Source organism: Camponotus floridanus, unplaced genomic scaffold, assembly GCF_003227725.1.
Source record: "Camponotus floridanus strain SB8 unplaced genomic scaffold, Cflo_v7.5 scaffold58, whole genome shotgun sequence".
In the NCBI taxonomy this organism is placed as follows: domain Eukaryota; kingdom Metazoa; phylum Arthropoda; class Insecta; order Hymenoptera; family Formicidae; genus Camponotus; species Camponotus floridanus.
The window spans coordinates 362,411-384,290 of NW_020229747.1; the positions used below are offsets into that span (position 1 = coordinate 362,411).

Here is a 21,880-nt window from a genome sequence, read left to right on the forward strand (position 1 = left end):
TTGACATTTGAATTTTCGCGTGACGAAATCGTGACGCGATTTCTCCCTAAATTATTGTCGCGTTGTTATCCCATGCGTCCTTGCATGAAATTTAAAGAAGAAATAAGGAACGAGCGATATCGCGCCTGGTCTTTTCCCATTCGTTCGGTGACGTCTCAGTCGCGCACAGTTCGATACACTTGACAAATGTTGCATCCAACACGGCACAATCTTTTTCCGAGTGGGAAAGCTACGAGCTTTGTGCACACCTTACAGTGACAAATGGTCCCAATAAGGAAACTGTAAGGCGCACTTGTCGGTCGCAGCCCCTGCGGTCACGATCTGGCAAATTGCAATTGTCTGAGCATAAGACATGAACGAATTTACGATAAACAAGATCGTTCGTGTTAATGGCTACTCAGAAAGAATAAATCAAATTATAACGTCATTCCTAGTGCGAAAACAAACAATTACAAGCACTTGATGCCGAAATTGTGCTCTGGAGGGAAACGCATATTAAATTTAAATACAGTTTAATTTGTTTTAATTAACGCAATGTTAAACTTCTGTTCCTTAATTACCATCTCTATTTACAACCCAATTATCGTTGTTGTTAGTTTTATTGCGGATAAAAATATTTATACCTTAAAATATCATTGTGTCGTCATGTGAATATAATATTTTTTTTGCTGGTAGATTAATTTTTTTAGAATTTATTTTAGGTAGATTTATTTATTTATTTTTTTATTTAGGTAGATTTATTTTTTTTAAGCCCCCCTTAATTTTCGACAAAGAGTCATCTTCTAAAACTTTTCGCACTTTTAAGAAACACTCTGTATATGTACCTGAGAGATGTTAGGCGTTTAAATAGGGAATTAACTGTACTAAAACAATTATAACGTGTCTGTAACTGGCATTATGAGACCCTTTGATAAGCAATTATGATCGCTAACGATTCCATAATCCCGCTGTTCTCCTTATTATCGATGTAACATCACACGAACATTTCTCCATTTCAATTCCGCGAACTCTATCATCGTTCTATCCTCGTTACATGCGTGTTTCTCATCGCATGATCTTTTGATCTATGATCAAAAGATCACGTTTCTTCGATGCCACTCTGTATTCATAGTCAAAGTTTTCAAGTATGTGTGCGTTATTTGCATGTACATGCCAAAGATTGAAAAACATTCGCGAAAACATATAATTCGCATTTATTTGTATTCAGATCCTAAAAAGAGAGATGTTGCGAGACGTTTCAAAATTTTGTCCAATAACTATTTTTAATTTTTAATTTTTAATTATCGACAATTCGTCATTTCTTTTTCGGAATCCTTTATTTCGCATGCGAAATATTCACGAAAACGCTCGTTAGATCATCTATAATTATAGCGTATTTAATAACATTGAATTGCGCTTTTGCTCATCGATGCGAAAGTGGAGGCAATCAGTCGCAACATACAATCCAAGTCCGTCTGGCCGTATTATCGAAAGTGCAATAGCGCGACGAGATTCGTAACAAGAACGTTACGAGGAAAGGAAAGATTTTACGAGAAAATCGATGAATAAATAATAGTAATTTGACTGACGTTAATTAATGCTGATAACTTATACACGAATATTTATCTCTCTAATTTTATATATGTAAAAAAAAAATATATACGTAATATCGTATTAAACTGTGTTCAGCTTTTTTTTAGAAGCGATTAATTTTTTTCCAAGTTCCAATTCTTAATAGACATTTTATTAATCGACATATATCTAATTGTAAGAATCATTATCACATAAGTAAGAATTATATCACATTCATCTTTATATCACATGGGTGTGGCAAGTGAAACCATAATTCTTTCTCGCACGGAAATTATGCAGCTCGTGGATTATGAAGACAAGCTGCATCACGCTGACAGCTTATTAGTAAAGTCAGTCATTAAAACTAATTAGTTTTAATTACTTAATGTTACAGCTCGCGTCTCTGAATTTTATACACTTTATGCACTAATCTCGGTACAACAATTTAAGACACGTGTGGTATGTTATTTTATACAAAGATTAATATGGCCGATAAATATTTAAGAAGCATGTTAAGAATCTCCCCCTCCCCCGATGACGAGATAACATTTTAAGAATAGATGCAAAATGTAACGTTGAAAATATTTGCCTGATCAAGTACGATATTTTCGCAAGAAATATTTTCAATCTTTCGATCAGAGCGAACGATATTTAAATCTCTCGAGCGACGTTTATTTAGTTGCGAGAGCCGTTAAATTTCACATCGCCCGCGGATCCGTTCAATGATAATCCTTTTCCTGAAGGAAATGGAGCATATTGATTAAAAAAATGAAAAATAAAAATGCGAAATATATAAAATATATATCTATATAAAATCTAAATATATAAAATATATATCGATTTAAATAAATATACATGTATATGTGTACATGTATATGTGTACATACATATATACTATGCATATATTATTTTCATTAAGGAAAAAATGTTGGATTGCAGTTATTTTTTTCGAAATTTATGCTGCTGTTACGTGACATAATCTGTAGATTTTTATTATCGTAATTTTTATTATCGTAAAATTTATGATAATTAATCAATCAAAAATTTACAGAAATAATTGCTAAATTAACTGAAGTAATTTTTTACAAAATTTTCTTATTGTTTTCAAATTTGATCCGAATAACACGCGTACATTGCATAAGTAAACATTAAGAGAATAAGGAGGATTGCATAAGCAAATAAATGAAAGAAAACTCATGATTCATAAACGCACGTTTAACCGTGAATAAGCAAATTTTTAGAATATTATCGATCGTCAGAAGAATAAAATTTTCTGAATTATCTGTCATAAAATGATAAATATGCAAGCAAGATATATCAATCGTTTGATTATAATTTTGTATGTACATATACATAGACTAAAATAATTTTCTCGGAAAAATAAAAAATACACGTCAAGTGATTGCAATTTTTTACTTTATTTTGCTTCCAAATGTAATTAATATGTTTTGTAAATTTCAACATGCACTTTTTCGTGTTATTTATGAGGCGAAAAATTGGACTTTCAAATTCGTTGTTTGATTAAAAAAATACATCTATCGCACAGCATAAAATAATGAAATTATTTAATTGCAACAATAATTCTCTTGTTTTTTCAACTCGCGTCTTTTCATCCGTTATATTTTTTTACGCGAGAAATCTACACGAAACTTTATTTGGAACTCTTTTTCACCGAGTTGATTGCTTCATCTCATACAACTTGAAAACGGGTCAAGAACTAACAATATATCTTGCGGCTACTTGGAATAGAAACTACTTGGAATAGAACGCAATTGATGCTACTAGTATGCTCTGTACAAATTAACATTCGTATGCGACAATCTGGCACCTCATGCGTAAATGTCCGTGTTTACGTGTATGTCTGTTCTCGTTACTTGCGACTGTATTGTTACTCTTTGTGTAGGCGCTTAGCTAACGATGGCCAACCATGATACGATGATTGGTGTAACGTTTAATTGATACTAATCGTATATTGGGATTTGCTGCTTAGAATTAATTAGCTGCGTTACATTAATTTGCATTCAAAGTGATTACTTATGATACCGTGTAACACGAGTTTAACTTGATTTATTTGGACGTATTGCTTTTGATAGACTGTTTTGTTTGCAGAAATATTTAATAGTACGAATGACATTTAACGGTAAAATTAAAAGAATTAAAGTTGGCATAAAGTTGAAAAAATTTTATTTAAAGCTCAGGTCTATAATTTTAGAAAAATGTTTTGTGATTTCGATGGCACGTTAATTTAAAGCATGTCAATTCATAAATTACCGCGTTGTGCAATTCGGCATTTTATTTCATTAAAACAAAAGATTATATAACGCTAAGATTAGCATACACAGAAAAAAAGAACATTCTTGTTTTGAGAATATATTTAGTTTTAACATGGAAATCTTGAAATGAAATTATATTGCGTTAATGAAAGAAAAATATAATTGCTCGAATAATTGCTTACTTGAATGACGCCATTTTATATAGTTCAATCGAAACAAATATATTCTCATGATTTAAGATTTAATTTTCTCGAATAGAAAAGAAACAAGTGTTAGATGGAAAATAACTTTTAATTTAATTAATTTATTTTATTTTTAAATTAATTAATAATTTTTAAATCAAAGATTATAATTTTCCTAAAGTAGAACTAAATAATTATATTATTCTTGAGGTGACAATTACAATATTAAAACAAGACTGTAATATTGTTGAAATTTAAAATTATTAAATTCTTCTAAGAAGATTATAAATTGTTGCGTATGTACGAAAAAACGAACGCGTTAGGTTAAGTATATAAGTTTTGACTTGATACTTTTTTTCTGTGCAGGAATAACACAAATATGCGAACCTGTTTGTGTATGCATTTTCACCATCGCGTCCTCGCGCAGTTTGTAATGGAACCTCCACAAATTACGTGCATTTTCAAGTAAATGAGAAACCCCATCGCAAAGATCCAACGACGTGTCATGCATTACATCCGTATTTAACCAGGCGGACCTAGGGTTTCCGCAAACATCACACGTGTACATATCCACCGTGCACACGCGTGCACACGCGAGGTATATCTCAACGATGTGTCACGCGCGTCAAGTACCATCTCCGCGTTTACGTCGCATCAACGGGTATAACGACAACCAGGTCCTTTACACGAGTGCAGCGAATGACCCTGACCTCCCCCTGATTTCATTTAAGCAAAAGGCATCCATTAGATAAAACGATGAGCGAAGCAAAGGCAAGTCGAGTTGGAACGAGCTGTAATCACTAATATTGGATTTTAGGAGAAACACATAAACTAAAGCGTATACTCGTTCATGTAACAGTAATGGACAAGCAAATATAACTATTTTTGTTTCATTTTTTTTTTAAATGTACAGCCCGATGATCGTTAAAGTTACTCGACGCGAATGAATTGTAGCCAGTCAGCGATACATGTAATGGAAATCAATAAATGGGTATTCGCGAGGCGAAATATAATTTTCCGTTATGCTTTATCACGCATGCAGAATCTATCGAGAACACTTGTAGCATTGGAAAATGAGGATTAAGTGCGCTAAAAAAAAAGTCTTAACGTCGACAAAAAAAATGCAGTGCTTTTAAAAAGTAACGCGAGCCCCAATAACTATGGATTTGAAGTGTTTCAGTTTCTCTCGCAAGTTAAAAGAATAAAGAATGGAAAAGAAAATATATTCATGTATGCTTTCTCCATAATTTTTATCTTTATTTTCTACATTATACTACATTTGACGCGTTACGTTATATATATATTATATATATAAACATATTCTATTTAGATAAAAGAGCTTCTTCATAATAAAGATAAATGCGGCATGTTATATAATATATGTAAGATTTTCTGGTTTTTTTTATATTCTTTGACATTTTACGTTTGACCTAGTCTTCGTTTCGCAGGAAATATCCATTAGGGAATAAAATGATGGGCACGATGGAGCGAAGAGTGGGTCACGTTGAGTCAAAGCTAAAATGCAGCCATTAATCTTGAAATGTAGGCAAATGAAATGTTTGCAAACGTTTACTTGATAACGTTATACCGAATTTTTTAACAGAGTTTAACGCTATTTTACGTCGCCTCGGTTACTGGAGCTTCACAAAATGAGTTTCAACATACGCATATGCAGCTGTATGTGTTCCCTGTAAGAATATTTAATTTTTACAAAATTATAATATATACATTGAAATTTGAAAATCTGTCGATGCTCAATATACTATGATTTTGAAAAAAAACATCATATCAAATACAGAAAAAGAAAGATTGTTATCTCTGTAAACGTGGAAAGCATAGTTTGCTGTTTACACATTCCGTTTACACATTTTTCTCATAGCAAAAATACAAAGAAATTGCATTAATTAAGTAAATAACACCAGCAAAGAGAAATTGAATTTTGAAACAGTAAATGATGCTCTTGATGTGTATATGTAATCAAATTAAGATACAGCGCATTGCGCGAAGTATATTTAATGCATCGCGACGGGTGATCTCCGCGTGATTGCTTATTTCTTCAGCAAATAGTTGGTCAATTTGCATACTGCCCTCAGAGAGTTGGTTGAATTTATCAAGATAACTTCCAGGAGTAACCCCATAATTATACGTATACCCCAGTACACGTACAGCAAATATAACACGATTTATTCTACCTAAGTCCACAAACTCGGGACAATCTACTAGATGTACCAGCGGACTAAGATAATCACAATTGACTTGGAAAATTTTTGAAATGAGACATAGACGCGTAATATAAAAGTCATCCAATTACAAGGATAAAGAAAAGCACACTTATCTCTGTTTTAATATATACACAGAAAGAAAATGAGTGTCAAATCGAAACTTGTATACTTAAAGTAATTCATTGTTTCGTAGATACGCAACAATTTATAATCTTCTTAGAGGAATTTAATAATTTTAAATGTTAACAATATTATAGTTTTATTTTAATATTGCAATTGTCACCTTAAGAATATATAATTATTTAATCCTACTTTAAGAAAATTATAATCGTTGATTTAAAAATGTTATTTTCCATCTAACATTGTTTCTTTTACATTCGAGAAAATTAAATCTTAAATCATAAGAATATATTTTTCTCGATTGAATTATATGATGATTGAATTATAAAATAGCTTCAGTAAGCAATTATATTTTTCGAGCAATTATATTTTTCTTTAATTAACGCAATATAATCTCATTTCAAGATTTCCACGTTAAAACTAAATATATTTTCAAAACAAAAATGTCCTTTTTTCTGTGTATGTATATATTTTGTATTTTGCATATTTCTAAATCAAAGAATGAAAAAATAATTATGCTTTATTATGTTATATATTTCCTTTTCACTTATATTACTCATTTGCTTCATCTATCTGATTTATGTAGATATTCGAGTTTGCGAGCCTCGTATAACACGTACTATATTACCTTCGATCTATCTGCACCCACGCCGCGCCCAGGACGATCTCCTTGAGAAAAATGTGGAGTCTGAGTAAGCACGAAGGAACGACTATCCTTTATCTTTACGATCTTCATCGCGTTCCTTTTAAACTATGCTTTTCCCGCACTTTTCTTCCCGTTATTTTTCAAGATGCGCATATACATGTTGAGAAAAGAATAAAAAAATTTTAATCTTTCAATAGTTGAAATATTTAAGATAGTCGTGACAGATATTGCGAATAATATCATGAATTTTACTCATATAAGCTGTGGCCGTTAATAAAAACAAATCCTGCAAATCGTATGACATGGTTTTCCCATAAATCGAAATGAAATATGACAATAGTTATTATGACTAACATATAGCTATTATAGTATAATTTTTTGTCATTTATTATAAAGATTATGTTTCCGCAACTGTATAATGTCCCCTTCTCGTCGATGCGATCGACATGATACAAAATGTTTTAAGCGACATGTTGCAGAATCCGTTTTTCACGCATCAGAGGTAAAACGAGCCGAGAAATTCGAGGAGATGCTTCATCACTGTCCGAACGAGGTAAAGAGAGTATGCTGGTAACGAAAAACCTTTTGATCTGCGTGTGAATTGGAACACTCGGGAATACTTTGAAGCCAGTTTAATGTAACTATTATTAGATTATACCATCCGCTGATTAAATTTAATCGACTGCTGTCTACTATCGTAGTCGGGATTACGAAGCGCGGATATTAATAGATGTATTTGCATATTTTCCCGAAATGAACTGCAGTCGTGGCACGTCGAAAGTATAAATACACATCTGTCTCGATACGTGATATGTTTGATTGTTAGTTGTAACCCGCCGCAATTTTCGCACCTACCATTCTGCGCGCATACCAAGTGTACAATTGCGCTTTGGTAGTAGTTATCAAGAATTCATAATGCCTAGGTCACTAGGGAGTGAGTTCAGTCCTGAAATTAGGATCGACGAGATGCCTAATTTCAGGAAACTGTATTTTGGGGCTAAAATTAATTACTCGACAATCTCTCCTTTATTAATTGCAATTTGAAGCTTAAATTTGCGAGAATTATTTCAAATATCCAAATTTCTCAAGCCAAATATGTCTGCCATTTTAATAAAATAATAAAGAAGGAAGAATTATAGAAATAATTTCGTCCTGATAAAAATATATGGAACAATAACATTTCGATGTGTATAATTCACGAATGAGATAAACATAAAATTTTAGGCCGATAATACATAGTTAAATAAAGATGATTGAGAATGCCAGAATGCCAGATTAAATGGAAGACGAGACGCTGCGTGTATTTATATTCAAATAGATGCTCTATGAATATTCAAAGCTGCCGTAAAATATTAATGTCGCAGACGAAACGAAACTGTCGTTCCCTCGTGCGCGAATTCGTGATTAGATGTCCGAGCAATGTGCAATGCTTGTGTAAAGATTATGAAAGATAACGGAGGACTTTGGCGCCCCGTTCAATAAGCTGGATTTGGGCCAATCTATCGTCGATTGAATTACGTCCGACAGTGAGAGGGATTGTTTACCAATCTCGAGAGAGTCAAACGAAGCTTAACTGATTTAGAAAGCCATTCGCAGATTCTATCTACATGTACGAAGAGTTCAGAAATCACGCAGTCATTCTGGAGCGATTGACCACCGAGTCTTTTCTTTCAATTAATAATATTGTACAATTGATACAATTGATTTAATACAATTGATAATAATATAATACGCCAGCGAATTATATTTGCGGGCGATATAAAAACTCCTTTCTTTATAAACCGATCAATCTTATCAGCGTTATCCTCTTCATTCCAAGATGCAAAGCTTAATCTGTAAATTCTGTTTGATGCCTCGGGCGTCAATAGATTATGCATAATGCGATTTTGCATTAAAGATGCATCGTGCAACTGCTGAGCGGGATTAAAGAGTATAAAGGCGATGTGTCAAAATTAATTAAGAGACAAAAGAGAGCGGGAGAGAATAAAAGCATCTTGAGACAAGTAACAATTTTGCATCGTATCAACAAATTCTTTACGTCCCCACGTCAAAATCAGCTTGTCGAGTGAGATAGATTAGAGCATCTAGCTTGCAAAAGGAAGAAGGGTTTGAAAGTAATTTTCCTTGCTTTCTATCCCGAGTTTTTCCGCCTTTCTCATTTCGCTCATCGCAAAAGCCGTCGACCGACCGGTTAAATTAACGGGCCAACCACTCACCTTTTCTCTTTTCGCTGCTGCTTTTTCTTTTTGAAAGCCTTTTTCACTCGCAGAAGCAAAAAAGCGGCGCGATCGATGGTTAGGCCTGGTGAAGCCTTGTCGCCGCTCGACATCCTGCGTCCTAATCCTCCCAACACCTGTAAACGTAATCAATAGATTAGAGCGTGTCTCGTTAGGATTACTAACTCTGAAAATCATTTTAGATCGTAGCAGGAGGGAAAACACTTTCTCAAAGCCAGGCGCGCAAAGCGAGCCGATCTCTTTGATTTCGATCACCGTCGTTACATCAGAATGCAAGAATATGATTAATGGCAACGAAACATCTAAAAGCAGCTAAATTTCACGGGTAAACGGATCGATTATTCACGGTCCTGTATCTCAATCACTGAGCATTCGCCATAAATTCAGAGTTATTTGATGCTATTAGCTTCTCGCTGTGCTACTCATTCCAATAATCCATCTATTTGTCCGGGTTAATGCGCCCCGCCGCACACGTCTAATTCGATTAGAGATCGTGCCGATTCTTCGAGTTAGAGGAATCAGTCGGGTTGCAATTTTGCCGCAATTCAAGGGGAATAACGAGTATAACGCGACATAATAAATTTAATCGTTCGAAATTAATCGAAGAATCGCAATAATGCATCGAAGCACCATCAGAAGATATTGCACAGAAAGAAATAAGTGTCGAATCAAAACTTATATACTTAAACTAATGCGTTCATTGTTTCGTATATACGCAACAATTTATAATCTGCTTGGAAGAATTTAATAATTTTAAATTTCAACAATATTATAGTCTTATTTGAATATTGTAATTGTCACCTGAAGAATATATAATTATTTAATTCTACTTTAGGAAAATTATTATAATCTTTGATTTAAAAATGTTATTTTCGATTCAACATTGTTTTTTTTCATTCAAGAAAATTAAATCTTAAATCATAAGAATGTATTCTTCTGGATTGAACTATATAAAATGGTTTCATTCAAGTAAGCAATTATATTTTTCTTTAATTAACGCAAGATAATCTCATTTCAAGATTTCCATGTTAAAACTAAATATATTTTCAAAGCAAGACTGTCTTTTTTTCTGTGTGCATTCTCTCGATAAGAGAAGTAGCGATAGCCAAGTCGCTTTAATTTAATCATGCTGTATTTAATCGCGAGCATTGATACGAGAGAACTTTATCGAACGGAAGAGCGTCGCGCGTAGAGTTTATTACCGTGATTAATATAATTTACATTTCCTTAGTATTAATGCATTTTTCGCAATAAGCCGTTATATAAGCTCGTTTCTGCGCTGAAAGGGCTAAATTCCATTACAGGATCCGTTGCGATTCATCGATCTCTCACCGGATCAAAGTGGATTGGTTAGGTAACACGTAACAAGCTCTGATGCTCAAAGCTGCCTTTACATTAAAACACGAACATAACCGGATTAAAATTAGACAAAATTTGCATTTACTCGGAAATTATAAAACGTGTGGGTCGTATATCGGTTATTCGTTAAATTAATATTAATATTGATATGCGGAAAGACTTTATTATTTTGTCTCGTGCGACATCAACTTTTCGTCACAATTAAAATGTCATGTAACGATGGTATACAATTAATTAAAATAAATAATTTCATTATTTATAACTGCAAAATTATTTTCACGTTGTGTTTTAGAGAAAGCATTACAAATAATAGTATAAAATATAATAGTAATATATATATATATATATATATATATATATATATATATAGTATAAAATAATAGTATAAATATGCATCATGTGCACATTAACATTATTTGTGACTGCTGACGCACGAGAAGACCGCTTTTTAAAATAATAGTATAAAATATAATAATAATAAATATATATAGTATGAAATAATAGCATAAATATGGATTATGTACACATCAACATTATTTGTGACTGCTGACGCACGAGAAGACCGCTTTTTACCTTCTCGCTGTAAAATACGACACAATTAAAGGCACCATATGGAAACGTATTTGATCGGGACATATTTGACCATCTTCGCTTCAAGTCCTATTAATCGTTCGAAGAATTTCTAATATTAGCTTTTACATCGGTGTTTCGCCAGATTTTCCGATATGGACGTTAATATTGCACATAAAGATTTATTCAATCTGCATTTTATCGTCTAATAATCATAAATATTTTAAACACACTTTTTTGCCAGCAGGTATTTGCACATGATTTTAAATTGATGACTTTAGGGAGTAGGTCAAAATAAATCGAGCCATATACCCGATAGTATTGGCAAGAAGATATAGCATGTAGACAATGATTGATGCTGCGTCTTCTTGGCTTTTTTTTTTTTTGAGAATTCAGGTCAGAACATGGTTTCGATATGCCTTCGATATGTTGGAGGCGTAGTTTATTATCGTTTCCATTTTATACATCATACAAATTCATGTCATGCGGAATGCAACTGTCGTAAAACATTGTTATCGCAACGGAGCGGTTGGAATACAAATTACTGTTTGTGAAGCATAGTATTATATAAATTTTTTAGTGAATTGCGCTTTCTTACAAGTTTGCCTCAACACAATGGGTACACATGTAGAATTAAATCTCTTCCAGGAAAATTTGCATTTTTTAAGATCGCAGAGATTGTTGCAATGTTGCGGAAATTTGAGGAAAAATGTTATCCGCGACAATACGCAGCCGTTATTTATAGATGAGTTAAACGAGCTTCATTTTCTAGCTTACAGGGACAATGCGCCAATCTCTCCTCTTGTCAGTGATCCGTTGTGACATTGCGGCCGCGGTGTATTCTACTCCAATGAGAAAAGATGCGGAACACGCCGCGCAAAACTTCGTCATTTGAAATCATCGAGCGACCATCGAACGACAAATACGGCTCGTTTATCCCAAACGGAGAAAGTGCCTTTGTTCGTTTATTCGATTCGCCTACAACCGGGAACGCATTCGAGTTTTATCGATTTATCAAGAATTATGCGCGCTCTTGAATACGGTTTATTGTTCGCAGCGATCATAACAAATGAAAGCATAGCAAACTTGTACAAATAAAAGTAAAATATTGGAAGAAAACTTTCCCATATGTGAAAGCTTTCCTAAATATTTACGAGATAAATTTTGTTAGATCCAAGAAAGTTTCTATTGACCTTTTAATTTTATTAGAAACGCAACGTTATTAACGAGAATTGTTAGAGCTAAAAAAGAGTTGCATGATAAATAGGGTTTTACTTGACAACAGTTGTGTATAGCAATGCCTCTTGGATAAATTTTAAAATAAGTTCAATTACACAATTCTCTTATCAAGATATCATTAATCATATTATAATTTCTTTATCTGTTACATTTCTCAATGAATGATAAAATACGTTTGAAATAATCTGGTGTTATATCGATTAAATAATCTGTAATTTAATTTTCTAATAATCTACCAAATATATGAATAAGTCACATAATTGTATTGAAGGAAATGACGATTCTTTATCCACACGTCGAATGAAATTTACATTTGTAAAAGAAATCTACGTTTATAATAACCGCGCTTTATTAAGACAGGATCATTAATGTCGCATATAGGAAACACGAGAGAGAAACGCAACATCTCGAAATGAAGTCAATCAGCATTCAATCTCAGCAACGAATGGCCTTACGATCGACTAATAACTGTCTAGCTCGCTTGGATTTTCGATTTCGTTTAGTTTTCAGTCGGCTGTTTGATGGGCCTCGACAGCCAGAAAATGTTGTTTGCTACCAGTTTCGCTATGCTGAACAATTATTTGCGCTGGAAACTCCTCTTTTTGCCCTCCTCTACTCTACGTTGATGTCGACGTGATATTGAGCAACTTGGGAAATATTACCCTATCCACGCTTCCCGATCAATATTTCGTAATCTAGCAACAAAGAAGTAAAAAAAACGGGTACAGGATATTATGTAGGATATTAATAAGAGAGCCGCTATATATCCCGACGTAAAATGATAACAAGTCCCACCAAACTTTGGAAACACATTGATTATGAACTTGGATCGAGAGATTATCCGGCAATGATGAGTTAGCTGCTGGCAATGCCTAAAGATATGAAATATCTATATCTGTATATTATTAAGTTAATGTAGAGACAGATGAGGGGGATGAAAGAGAGAGAGAGAGAGAGAGAGGGGAGGGGGAGGAAGACAGGAGGGACAAAATAACTGTTTTAAGCTTTATTTTATCGCTATAAAGAAACTTTTCCGCAATTTGTTACAGTCTCAATAAAGTTTCAATCACGAAAATCATAATTTTATTTGATCTATGAATGCCTCCTAATGACGCGTTTATTGATATAATATTGAAGAAATCACATTGAATTCAAGCAGAAAGATGATATTGCGGATAAATTTAAGGAAAAATTTTTAAAACAACTGCTTATTTTGCAAGGAATATATCTCTGATGCTTTACGTATAATTATTTATTTTAATGCACGAAGCGTGTGTGATATTATAAGTTATTTTATACCTTTAAATGGTACATATATTACACAACTTTTCTAACAATTAGCGTGGTTTATTATAATAAACACTATAATGCCTTTTATTCGCAAAGTTTACGAATCGTAATTTAAATACAAAGTTGTGTTAAAAGTTGAGTGTATGCGTGTGTGTGCGTGTATGTGCGTGTGTATACATATTTGCAACATTGAGATTTCTCTTTTGTAGGAAAAGCACATTTCTTTTTTTCTCTTGTCTTGCTCGTGTAAATCCTACGAGCAACGAGAATCTCGGATTTCCGCGCTGTTTTACGAGAGCGCTAAAAGCAACGAGAAAAATGTTGCAAGCCACATTTGTTAGTGCGTCGTGAAAACTTGTGCCCAGCTTCCCGAATGAAAATGCAATTTCTGCATTTTCTGGAAGGCGGAAACGACCGACGGAATGTGCGTAGGATTCCGGATAATGACGCAGTGGCACTATGTGGCACAATTTCATGAAAATGCATACCGCATGCAATGCGTGCAAGCATGCAGTGCAACCACGTGTGTGGTCAAGTGTATGCTCGATGATTGTATCGTGCATGGATCGCACTAGAATCGAAATGAGGCAAGAATATTAAGCCGTGTGATCTGATTTAACATGACGCGATTGAAAAATATTTAATCCACGTCCTCTTAGACACATACACAGAAAAAAAGAATATTCTCGTTTTGAAAATATATTTAGTTTTAACGTGGAAATCTTGAAATGAGATTATATTATGTTAATTTAAGAAAAATATAATTGCTTGAATAATTGCTTACTTGAATGAAGCCATTTTATATAATTCAATCGAGAAAAATATATTCTTATGATTTAAGATTTAATTTTCTCGAATGTAAAAGAAACAATGTTAGATGGAAAATAACATTTTTAAATCAACGATTATAATTTTCTTAAAGTAGAATTAAATAATTATATATTCTTGAGATGACAATTACAATATTAAAATAAGACTATAATATTGTTGAAATTTAAAATTATTAAATTCTTCTAAGAAGATTATAAATTGTTGCGTATATACGAAACAATGAACGCGTTAATTTAAGTGTATAAATTTTGATTCGACACTTATTTTTTTCTGTGTATGACATTCCAAAAATCTCAAAAATATTCGATGCAATTTTTATATCGCTCAGACTGTAAATATAATTTAGAGATTATTAAAAATTTCATGTAATATAATCTACTTTCTATTGCGTCTTCTCATATTGTTAATTTTTTTTAAATAATCAAAATTAAAATTTTATTTTATATTTATCTGTTTACAACTGTTTATGCCATTACAAGTTGTCATCCTTTTTATATCACATTACAAGAAGGATGACTTGAAAGTTTTCTCATCACTAAAAAAGTCATTTTCTACACTGTTTACTATAAAGAAAGAAAACCATCTCGAAAATAATTTAACACCCAGAAAATTGGCGATAATCCGCGAAACAGTTTGGAAGGATTTTTGTCAACATTACATTCATCAAGGCAATATCTATCCGGCTTGGTTACCGAGTCGGAAGGTGTGGATTATGGGTGAGTGACTGCTGCAAACAGAGCCTGATTTACAGGGATTTGCCTAACTCTGGTGTTCGTGAAAGATCCCGTTGGATTTTCCATCGTGGCCATTTGATACGTAAACAACTGTATAATGAAGCGACACAAAGGGACTTTAAGGGATTATTCATCGGAGTCTCGTAATCGCGCAGCGTTTAAATTATTAACGGATGTGCTACGATAAATATTCGCTAGAGAAATGTACACGAATAAGGTTTCTATTGTTTCCTGCCGACATGAATTTCAAATTGTATAATGTTGAATGCATGCGATCGTTGAATGACATTTATAAATTTGTCACGTGTTGGAAAACTATTCGAGAAATGTAATATATAAGCACCCGGATGTGACGACGTATTCGGTTTGGTCGTCGAACATTGCAAACTACGGAAACTATTCAGGACAACTGTTTCAACGACCGCTACGAGGAACTTGGATGGAAATTAATGGAATCCTTGGCGCAGAATGTAACATAGCGCACGGAGATTCAGCGTGTTACATATCGATGACATGCTTGCGAGGTGGAGAAGCATCCCTTCAGAATTGTGAACTTTGATCATTACCGATTGCGATTAAGAAATCATCGGAAAAATCAAGCCCGAGTATTATTTTATGACACTCGTGCTTGATTTTTTTTCCGATGATTCAATTCCGATTATTACAATCGGTAATAAGAATCATCTTGAGAAATATACGAGAAAATAATTTTCCTATATTTAAAAGTAAAAATATTTTTTTATAATTTAACTTAATGATTAGATCCATAAAAGAATAGTTTGTAATTGTTTAATTAATAATGCATTACCGAAGCATGTATAATACTCGTTTACAAACATTTATTAATTCCTATAAATGATATTAACATTTCGATTGTTTAAACCGATTAATAGCTTTTCGTAATTATTGCAAAATTATTTCGTCGAGGAAAAATATACGACTATTGTTCACTAATGATAAATTCGATTAAGCCCACGAATGATTCCATGAAATTTTGTTATCGCACTAAAGTCATTACATGCGTAAGCGTATTAAATTTGCATTTCGACATTTAACGACTGGTTAATTCACTTAAATGATCGGCTTTCAAGGACTATTTCTAACGCAAGCTACTTTATTCGTTATTTATGCAATTATAGCAATAAAATACAATGTTAGACAATTATAGCTAATCATATTCTCTATTCACCAAATCAGCTAAAAATATGCATTAAACTTATTTGCATTAACTCTATAATATTGTAGCTTTCCATTAATATTTCTCTCTAAAAAAAAATGTTTATTAGTTATTTTTAATTTTTTTATCTAAATCATATCCGTACATGATACTTACAATCTCTTAGAATATAAATCCAATCTATTTTAAATGTTTTCACAAGTCTTGCATGAGATTGTAATCAATTAAAAATTCTAGTATTGTTTTATTTTTTCTAAGTAAAAAATACAATCATTTATTATTAATTCATAATGTATTGCACTATGTTTATTAAAACAGATTTAATTAGGATGACTGATAATATCATAAAATCGATTACTTTGTATATTGAATACACATGTTTGTAACGTCATGAAAAAAAATAGATTTATAAATAATCATAAAAATAGAAGTGTGAAATGGCACCATCATAGATATTAAATATTTATCTTATGCGAATCTTTTTAAGTCATAAAATGATAAAAAACTGCACATAATTGAGATTATGATAATATCGTAAATTAGTTGGAAAGAGATTTAATTGCACAGATGGGGATTAATCGAGAAGACTAAAAGATAAAAGACGAAAAATGCTTGAGAGGAGAAATCGACAGATAGTTTCCGACATGGTAAGGAATAAGCTGTAATAACAAATCGAAAAACTTTGCGAGACCAAGAGAGAAAAATTGGAAAGCTTAAAAGCCCTCTCGACATAATCTTGATTCACGCTTACTAGCAATGGTATTTGAAAGATCTCGATTTGTTTTTTTTATTTTAGCCATAGACGGTCAGAGTGTGTTAAGTCTTGAATTATTCAATTTCTGCTAATGTGTTGAAGATGATAAATAAAGTAAGATGGAATATTTAAAGAGAAACGCGCGATATATTAAAGAGAGATTTACAAAATTATCGTAACACTCCCATTAAACATTCCTTTTAAGAAGAGTGTTACGATAATTACGACGATAATTAAAACGAATAAAGAGCTAATTAATTTCTTGTTAATTAAATTATTTTATTTCTTGCTAATCTTAATGTTAATCTTGTTTATTTCTTGTGCTAATCTTAATGAAAAATTTGATCATCGCGTCTACTTCGTTTATTTCAATGCATGCAAATAGTTAAAATATTAATGTAATTTTATCAATAACATCTCTCTAACTCTATATCGAAATAATATATACGCGCAACATATTTTCTCCTTCTTTGCTATTATTTTTATTATCAGATTTAGAAATCACGAAAAAGTCCCTGTGAGAGGTAGCACGATAAAACACGATAGCTCTCGACGACAATCCTAGATTTTCCCGTCGATGAATATTGAACTAAGTGCGATTTATACTACTGTAAAGTGGGAATCAGTGAACAATACAAGATGAAAAAGAAAAAGAAAAAGAAATTGAATTGCAATGTGTTCACACATACACACACACACAGAGCGCGCACGCGAACATTTTTATGGACATTTTAACTGCGCGAGGAGTAGTTCGCATTTTTTTCAAGCATTCATCCAATGAAATATTCTACCAGTAAAATCGAATTGTTATCGACATATTCTGTCAAAACACAGCATATACTATATAGCCATATTACCGGTCTACTTTACTCTCTAACCGAACAATTGTGCCAAATTTACATAATCGTCGTTATTCACGCTATCCATAAGCAAGTTATAGAGCGAGATAGGTGCTTACATAATACACACATGTTATTGATCACTATAATTATAGACATGATATAGCTATAGCGATAGCTATGATAGCTGTATAATCATATGCGTATCATAACTGTCCGATTATACATTTTACTATAACGTAAATAAAACGGATAAAAATATTCATTTAAAGCTTATACAAAGCTTCTTTTTTTATGTCGTATTTTTTTTATTCCAGCCATTAATTGTCTCGTCTTAACTTCACAAGTAGTTTTCGTTAATAATTATTTAATTAAAGATGCAGTCATTATATTTATCGTAACATTCCTATTATATAAAAATCATGTCAATTCTTAATAATTTTATATGAGAAGATGTGTGTGTGTGTGTGTGTGTGTGTGTGTGTGTAATGCTTATATAATATTAAAACCGATAAAGAAATAAAATAATATCGAAATTGTGACATGTTTCTAAATTTTTTGTCACATGTAATTAAAATCATACAGGCACATATGCAATGTAGGATTAATGTAATATATAATATATAATATTTCTATCGCATTGCAAAAAACAGATCGCATGAATGTGAAAAGTAGAATAAAAATTCTCACTGCAAATGAAGATCCTGCGCGCATGAACCTATCTAAAAATTCGATCGATATGAATCGACTATCCGATAAGCTTTCTCTGATAGTGATGTAATAGATAACAGTCTAACATTTCTCCCAAACATCCAATATTTAATCTGCGTTTTTTGATTGGCGAGGGAGAGAGAAACGTGCCGCCACTTTTCAAAAGCTTTTCGTAATCCTGAATTAATTATCCCATTAAATAATATCAAAAGCACCATCTCTCTCTCTCTCTCTTTCTCTCTCCATGACGGCTTTATTTAGTGGATAACAAGGAAATTTTCTTGCGCGCTGCTGCGAAAAATCTGCATCGAAAATACGAAAGACAAACTTTCTCTTCCGTAGAGCTCGAATAATGCGGCAAGACTTCATTTCCCATTCTGCGCCTTTTCCGAAGCCGCGCGTTCAGGCGCCTTTACCTTCTTCACCCTGCATCGCGATCACTCGTACCCTCTCTCATTGAACTTTCACCGCAGTGTATTCTAGTACGTATAAAAATAAATGCCTTTTCGTGCTACTTGAATAATCCAAAGATTGCCACTCCCTCACGCACAGCTATTCACACCCTTACTTTTACATCTCGACGTAAAGAGGATTGCTTCCATTTTCTGCTCAATTGTTATAGACTTTAATAATATATACCGAAGGATTTCTTTCCCTGCTTGATCTAAATAGCAGTGAGATTTCTTCATTCCCCCGAATAATCACATTACCCATTTCTACTTTCACATTTTCGCGAAAAAAAAAATGTTCTAATCGAGGAAAGAATCCCTTGTTTTTTCATCACCGTGAAAAGATGAGGAATCTTTTACACAAATAAAACTGTCTATTCGAATAATGATAAACCCATTATTCGAGTTGTATTCCATCTTTGTTTTATTTTCTTCGTTTACTTTCCGGAAAGAAAAATAACCGTTGAATTTCCATTGTTTCTTTTGGCTTTTTCGTAAATATAAAAATATTTTCCTATCGAATTTAACATTGTATTATTTTATACGAGACTCTATATCTTTGTCACATTATTCTTACTATATTTAAGATAGTTATTTTCGCGCATTACATTCTTATATTAAATTTCTATCGTAAAAGATTCAATATATAAAAAAATAATAAGTGATCTTCCCTGACATTTATCACTCTCTTGAACAACGACAAGGCAGGATCGTCCTGCGTCGCGCGCTATATCATCCCTCCCGACCCTTCTCGCGGTACGAACATCCAATAGTCTGAATAGCAAGAGCTTTTAGAGACCCTTTTCAACCCCCCCTTCGCCTTTTACGATAGACTCACTAATCATTGAGAAAATTTTGAGATACAGACCATCAGTGTCAACCGCGTAAGCAACGATAGCTGTCACGCATTTCCGCAGTGCGCTCTTTTCACCGGAGGTTCTCCAATCCGACGAGAGGGATGGTCGCGCGTAGACGGGCCTTGGCGGGAATTTTCACGGGGATCGAGGTATTTCTTTTTTTCCTTCTTTGCCCACGGAGAGATCGTATGGAAGAACGGAGACACCCCCCTTCCCCTCCCTGCGGAAGTGGACGCGCGTTTAATACCGATACGATATACGCGTCGCGACGTCCGGCCACCGACTGTCGGCTGCGCCTCGATGGAACGTCGACGCGATACCCGAAGACGTCCGAGGACGACCGACGCGACGGCTCCGACGGCATATATATGCCGGCATATATACGCCACCGTTGGAAATTCGCTGCAATTTCTCCTCTAGGATGCCGAAGGGTTGCATCTGTCGAGATGCGACTTTGCAGCTGTTTCAAATAGAAAGAGGATCTCGACATCTCGTCGCTTCAACGCGAAAGCGTTTTCGGAAGGATCGGAAGAGTCATTCGCCAAGTGCCATGTGATTGTTGATACCTTGATATTCAAGAGTCAACGATACGATATGTTTCAATACGTGATTTCTACTGGGAAATTCATACCTTGTATCATCTGCATTTGTTTTTCTCTCGAGAGAAAGAGAAGCTGATGCAAACAACTACAATTTTTAGATCTTGCTGTAGGTTTATTAATTATAATATGGAATGTGTTTAATGCGTCAAGTGCGTTGAAAATTATGATTTAAAAAAAAAAACTCTAGAAAGAGAGACACCTCCTGTGTCAAGTAGTTACAGCCGTACCTGCACAGACTTATGCATGTTTTTAAGTAGTAGCGATCAATGATGAGTCAGACCATCACACAGACGCGCACATATACATTACTCATTCTAGTTTTCCTTCTTTATGAAGGTGAAATATCGCGTTTGTCGTCATTTTAATTTTTATAAAAATATACATATATATTTACAGATTCAAAGACTTAAAATTCTTGTAATTTTAGAAGGATTAATGGGAAAAAAAAATTTTTAATGATTTGATCTTGATCTACTCAATCTCTTAATATGAAACAAAATATAAAATTTTTGTGTTTTCTTATTGATCAAGATTTTACTTTTATACGCGATCAATATTAATTTCTAGAAAAATTTGATATATCCTGACGAATACACCCATGTCCTTTTCTATAATATAATCTATAATATTCTTGCGATCGCACACAAATTTAAACAAAACTTTTGCCATTTGGCAGAAGTAATCTTGCGCAAAGAATAATTTCGTATAATTGATTCATATTATTCATATATTCATATTATTCATATGTTATTGCTTACTACTAACGTTAGTAATAATGTCATCAGGTAGATCGACTTATTGATTCATCTCTATAAATATTTCATAATGAAATTATCTAGAAGAATACTAAGCAGTATAATATTCTTCTGTCGACTATACCAAACATTTACAAAATACATAATTTTTGCTAACCAAAATTGCTAGTCATACATTATTGACAAATATCGACAAATTAATAAGAATTATTTCCAAATCTGATTTTCATAATCGTTTAAATTAATAAACGAAGAAGGATAAATTTTTTCATATTATATCACGCAAAATTTTTCTTTCTCAAATGCATTTCCGATAATTAAATTTGACGTTTTTTTGAAGAGTAATTAGAATTGCTCATGCTTTGTAGAAAGTAGGTGTATAGATTAAAACATGAGAGAAGCTCACATTTCCCTCGAAATTAACGTGGGACGTGTCGTGAATAAAGTCTAAATTATCCTTCTAAATGTTAAGAGACATTATA

At 33.0% G+C, this 21,880-nt stretch overlaps 1 protein-coding gene and 1 long non-coding RNA gene across 5 annotated transcripts in view; one reads left to right on the forward strand and one right to left on the reverse strand.

The window, feature by feature from the left end:
- LOC112639334 overlaps window positions 1-7,220 on the forward strand; it is a 78,613-nt gene extending 71,393 nt beyond the window's left edge. The window contains exon 4 of one of the 2 annotated variants that reach the window (XR_003123447.1): window positions 6,935-7,220. This is a non-coding gene — a long non-coding RNA (uncharacterized LOC112639334). Of the gene's footprint in view, window positions 1-4,372; window positions 5,204-6,934 lie in introns of those variants that run through there. The other variant, XR_003123446.1, reaches the window with a different exon arrangement.
- Window positions 1-20,312, reverse strand: part of LOC105256887 — a 72,451-nt gene extending 52,139 nt beyond the window's left edge. For all 3 annotated transcript variants that reach the window (XM_011267164.3, XM_011267162.3, XM_011267163.3), the window contains exons 1-2: window positions 20,053-20,312; window positions 9,211-9,347 (exon numbers count right to left, since the gene is read on the reverse strand). In XM_011267164.3, the coding sequence (XP_011265466.1) occupies window positions 9,211-9,347; window positions 20,053-20,055 (140 nt within the window). In that variant the 5' untranslated portion in view covers window positions 20,056-20,312. The remainder of the gene's footprint in view (window positions 1-9,210; window positions 9,348-20,052) is intronic.
- Between the last annotated feature and the right edge of the window lie 1,568 nt (window positions 20,313-21,880).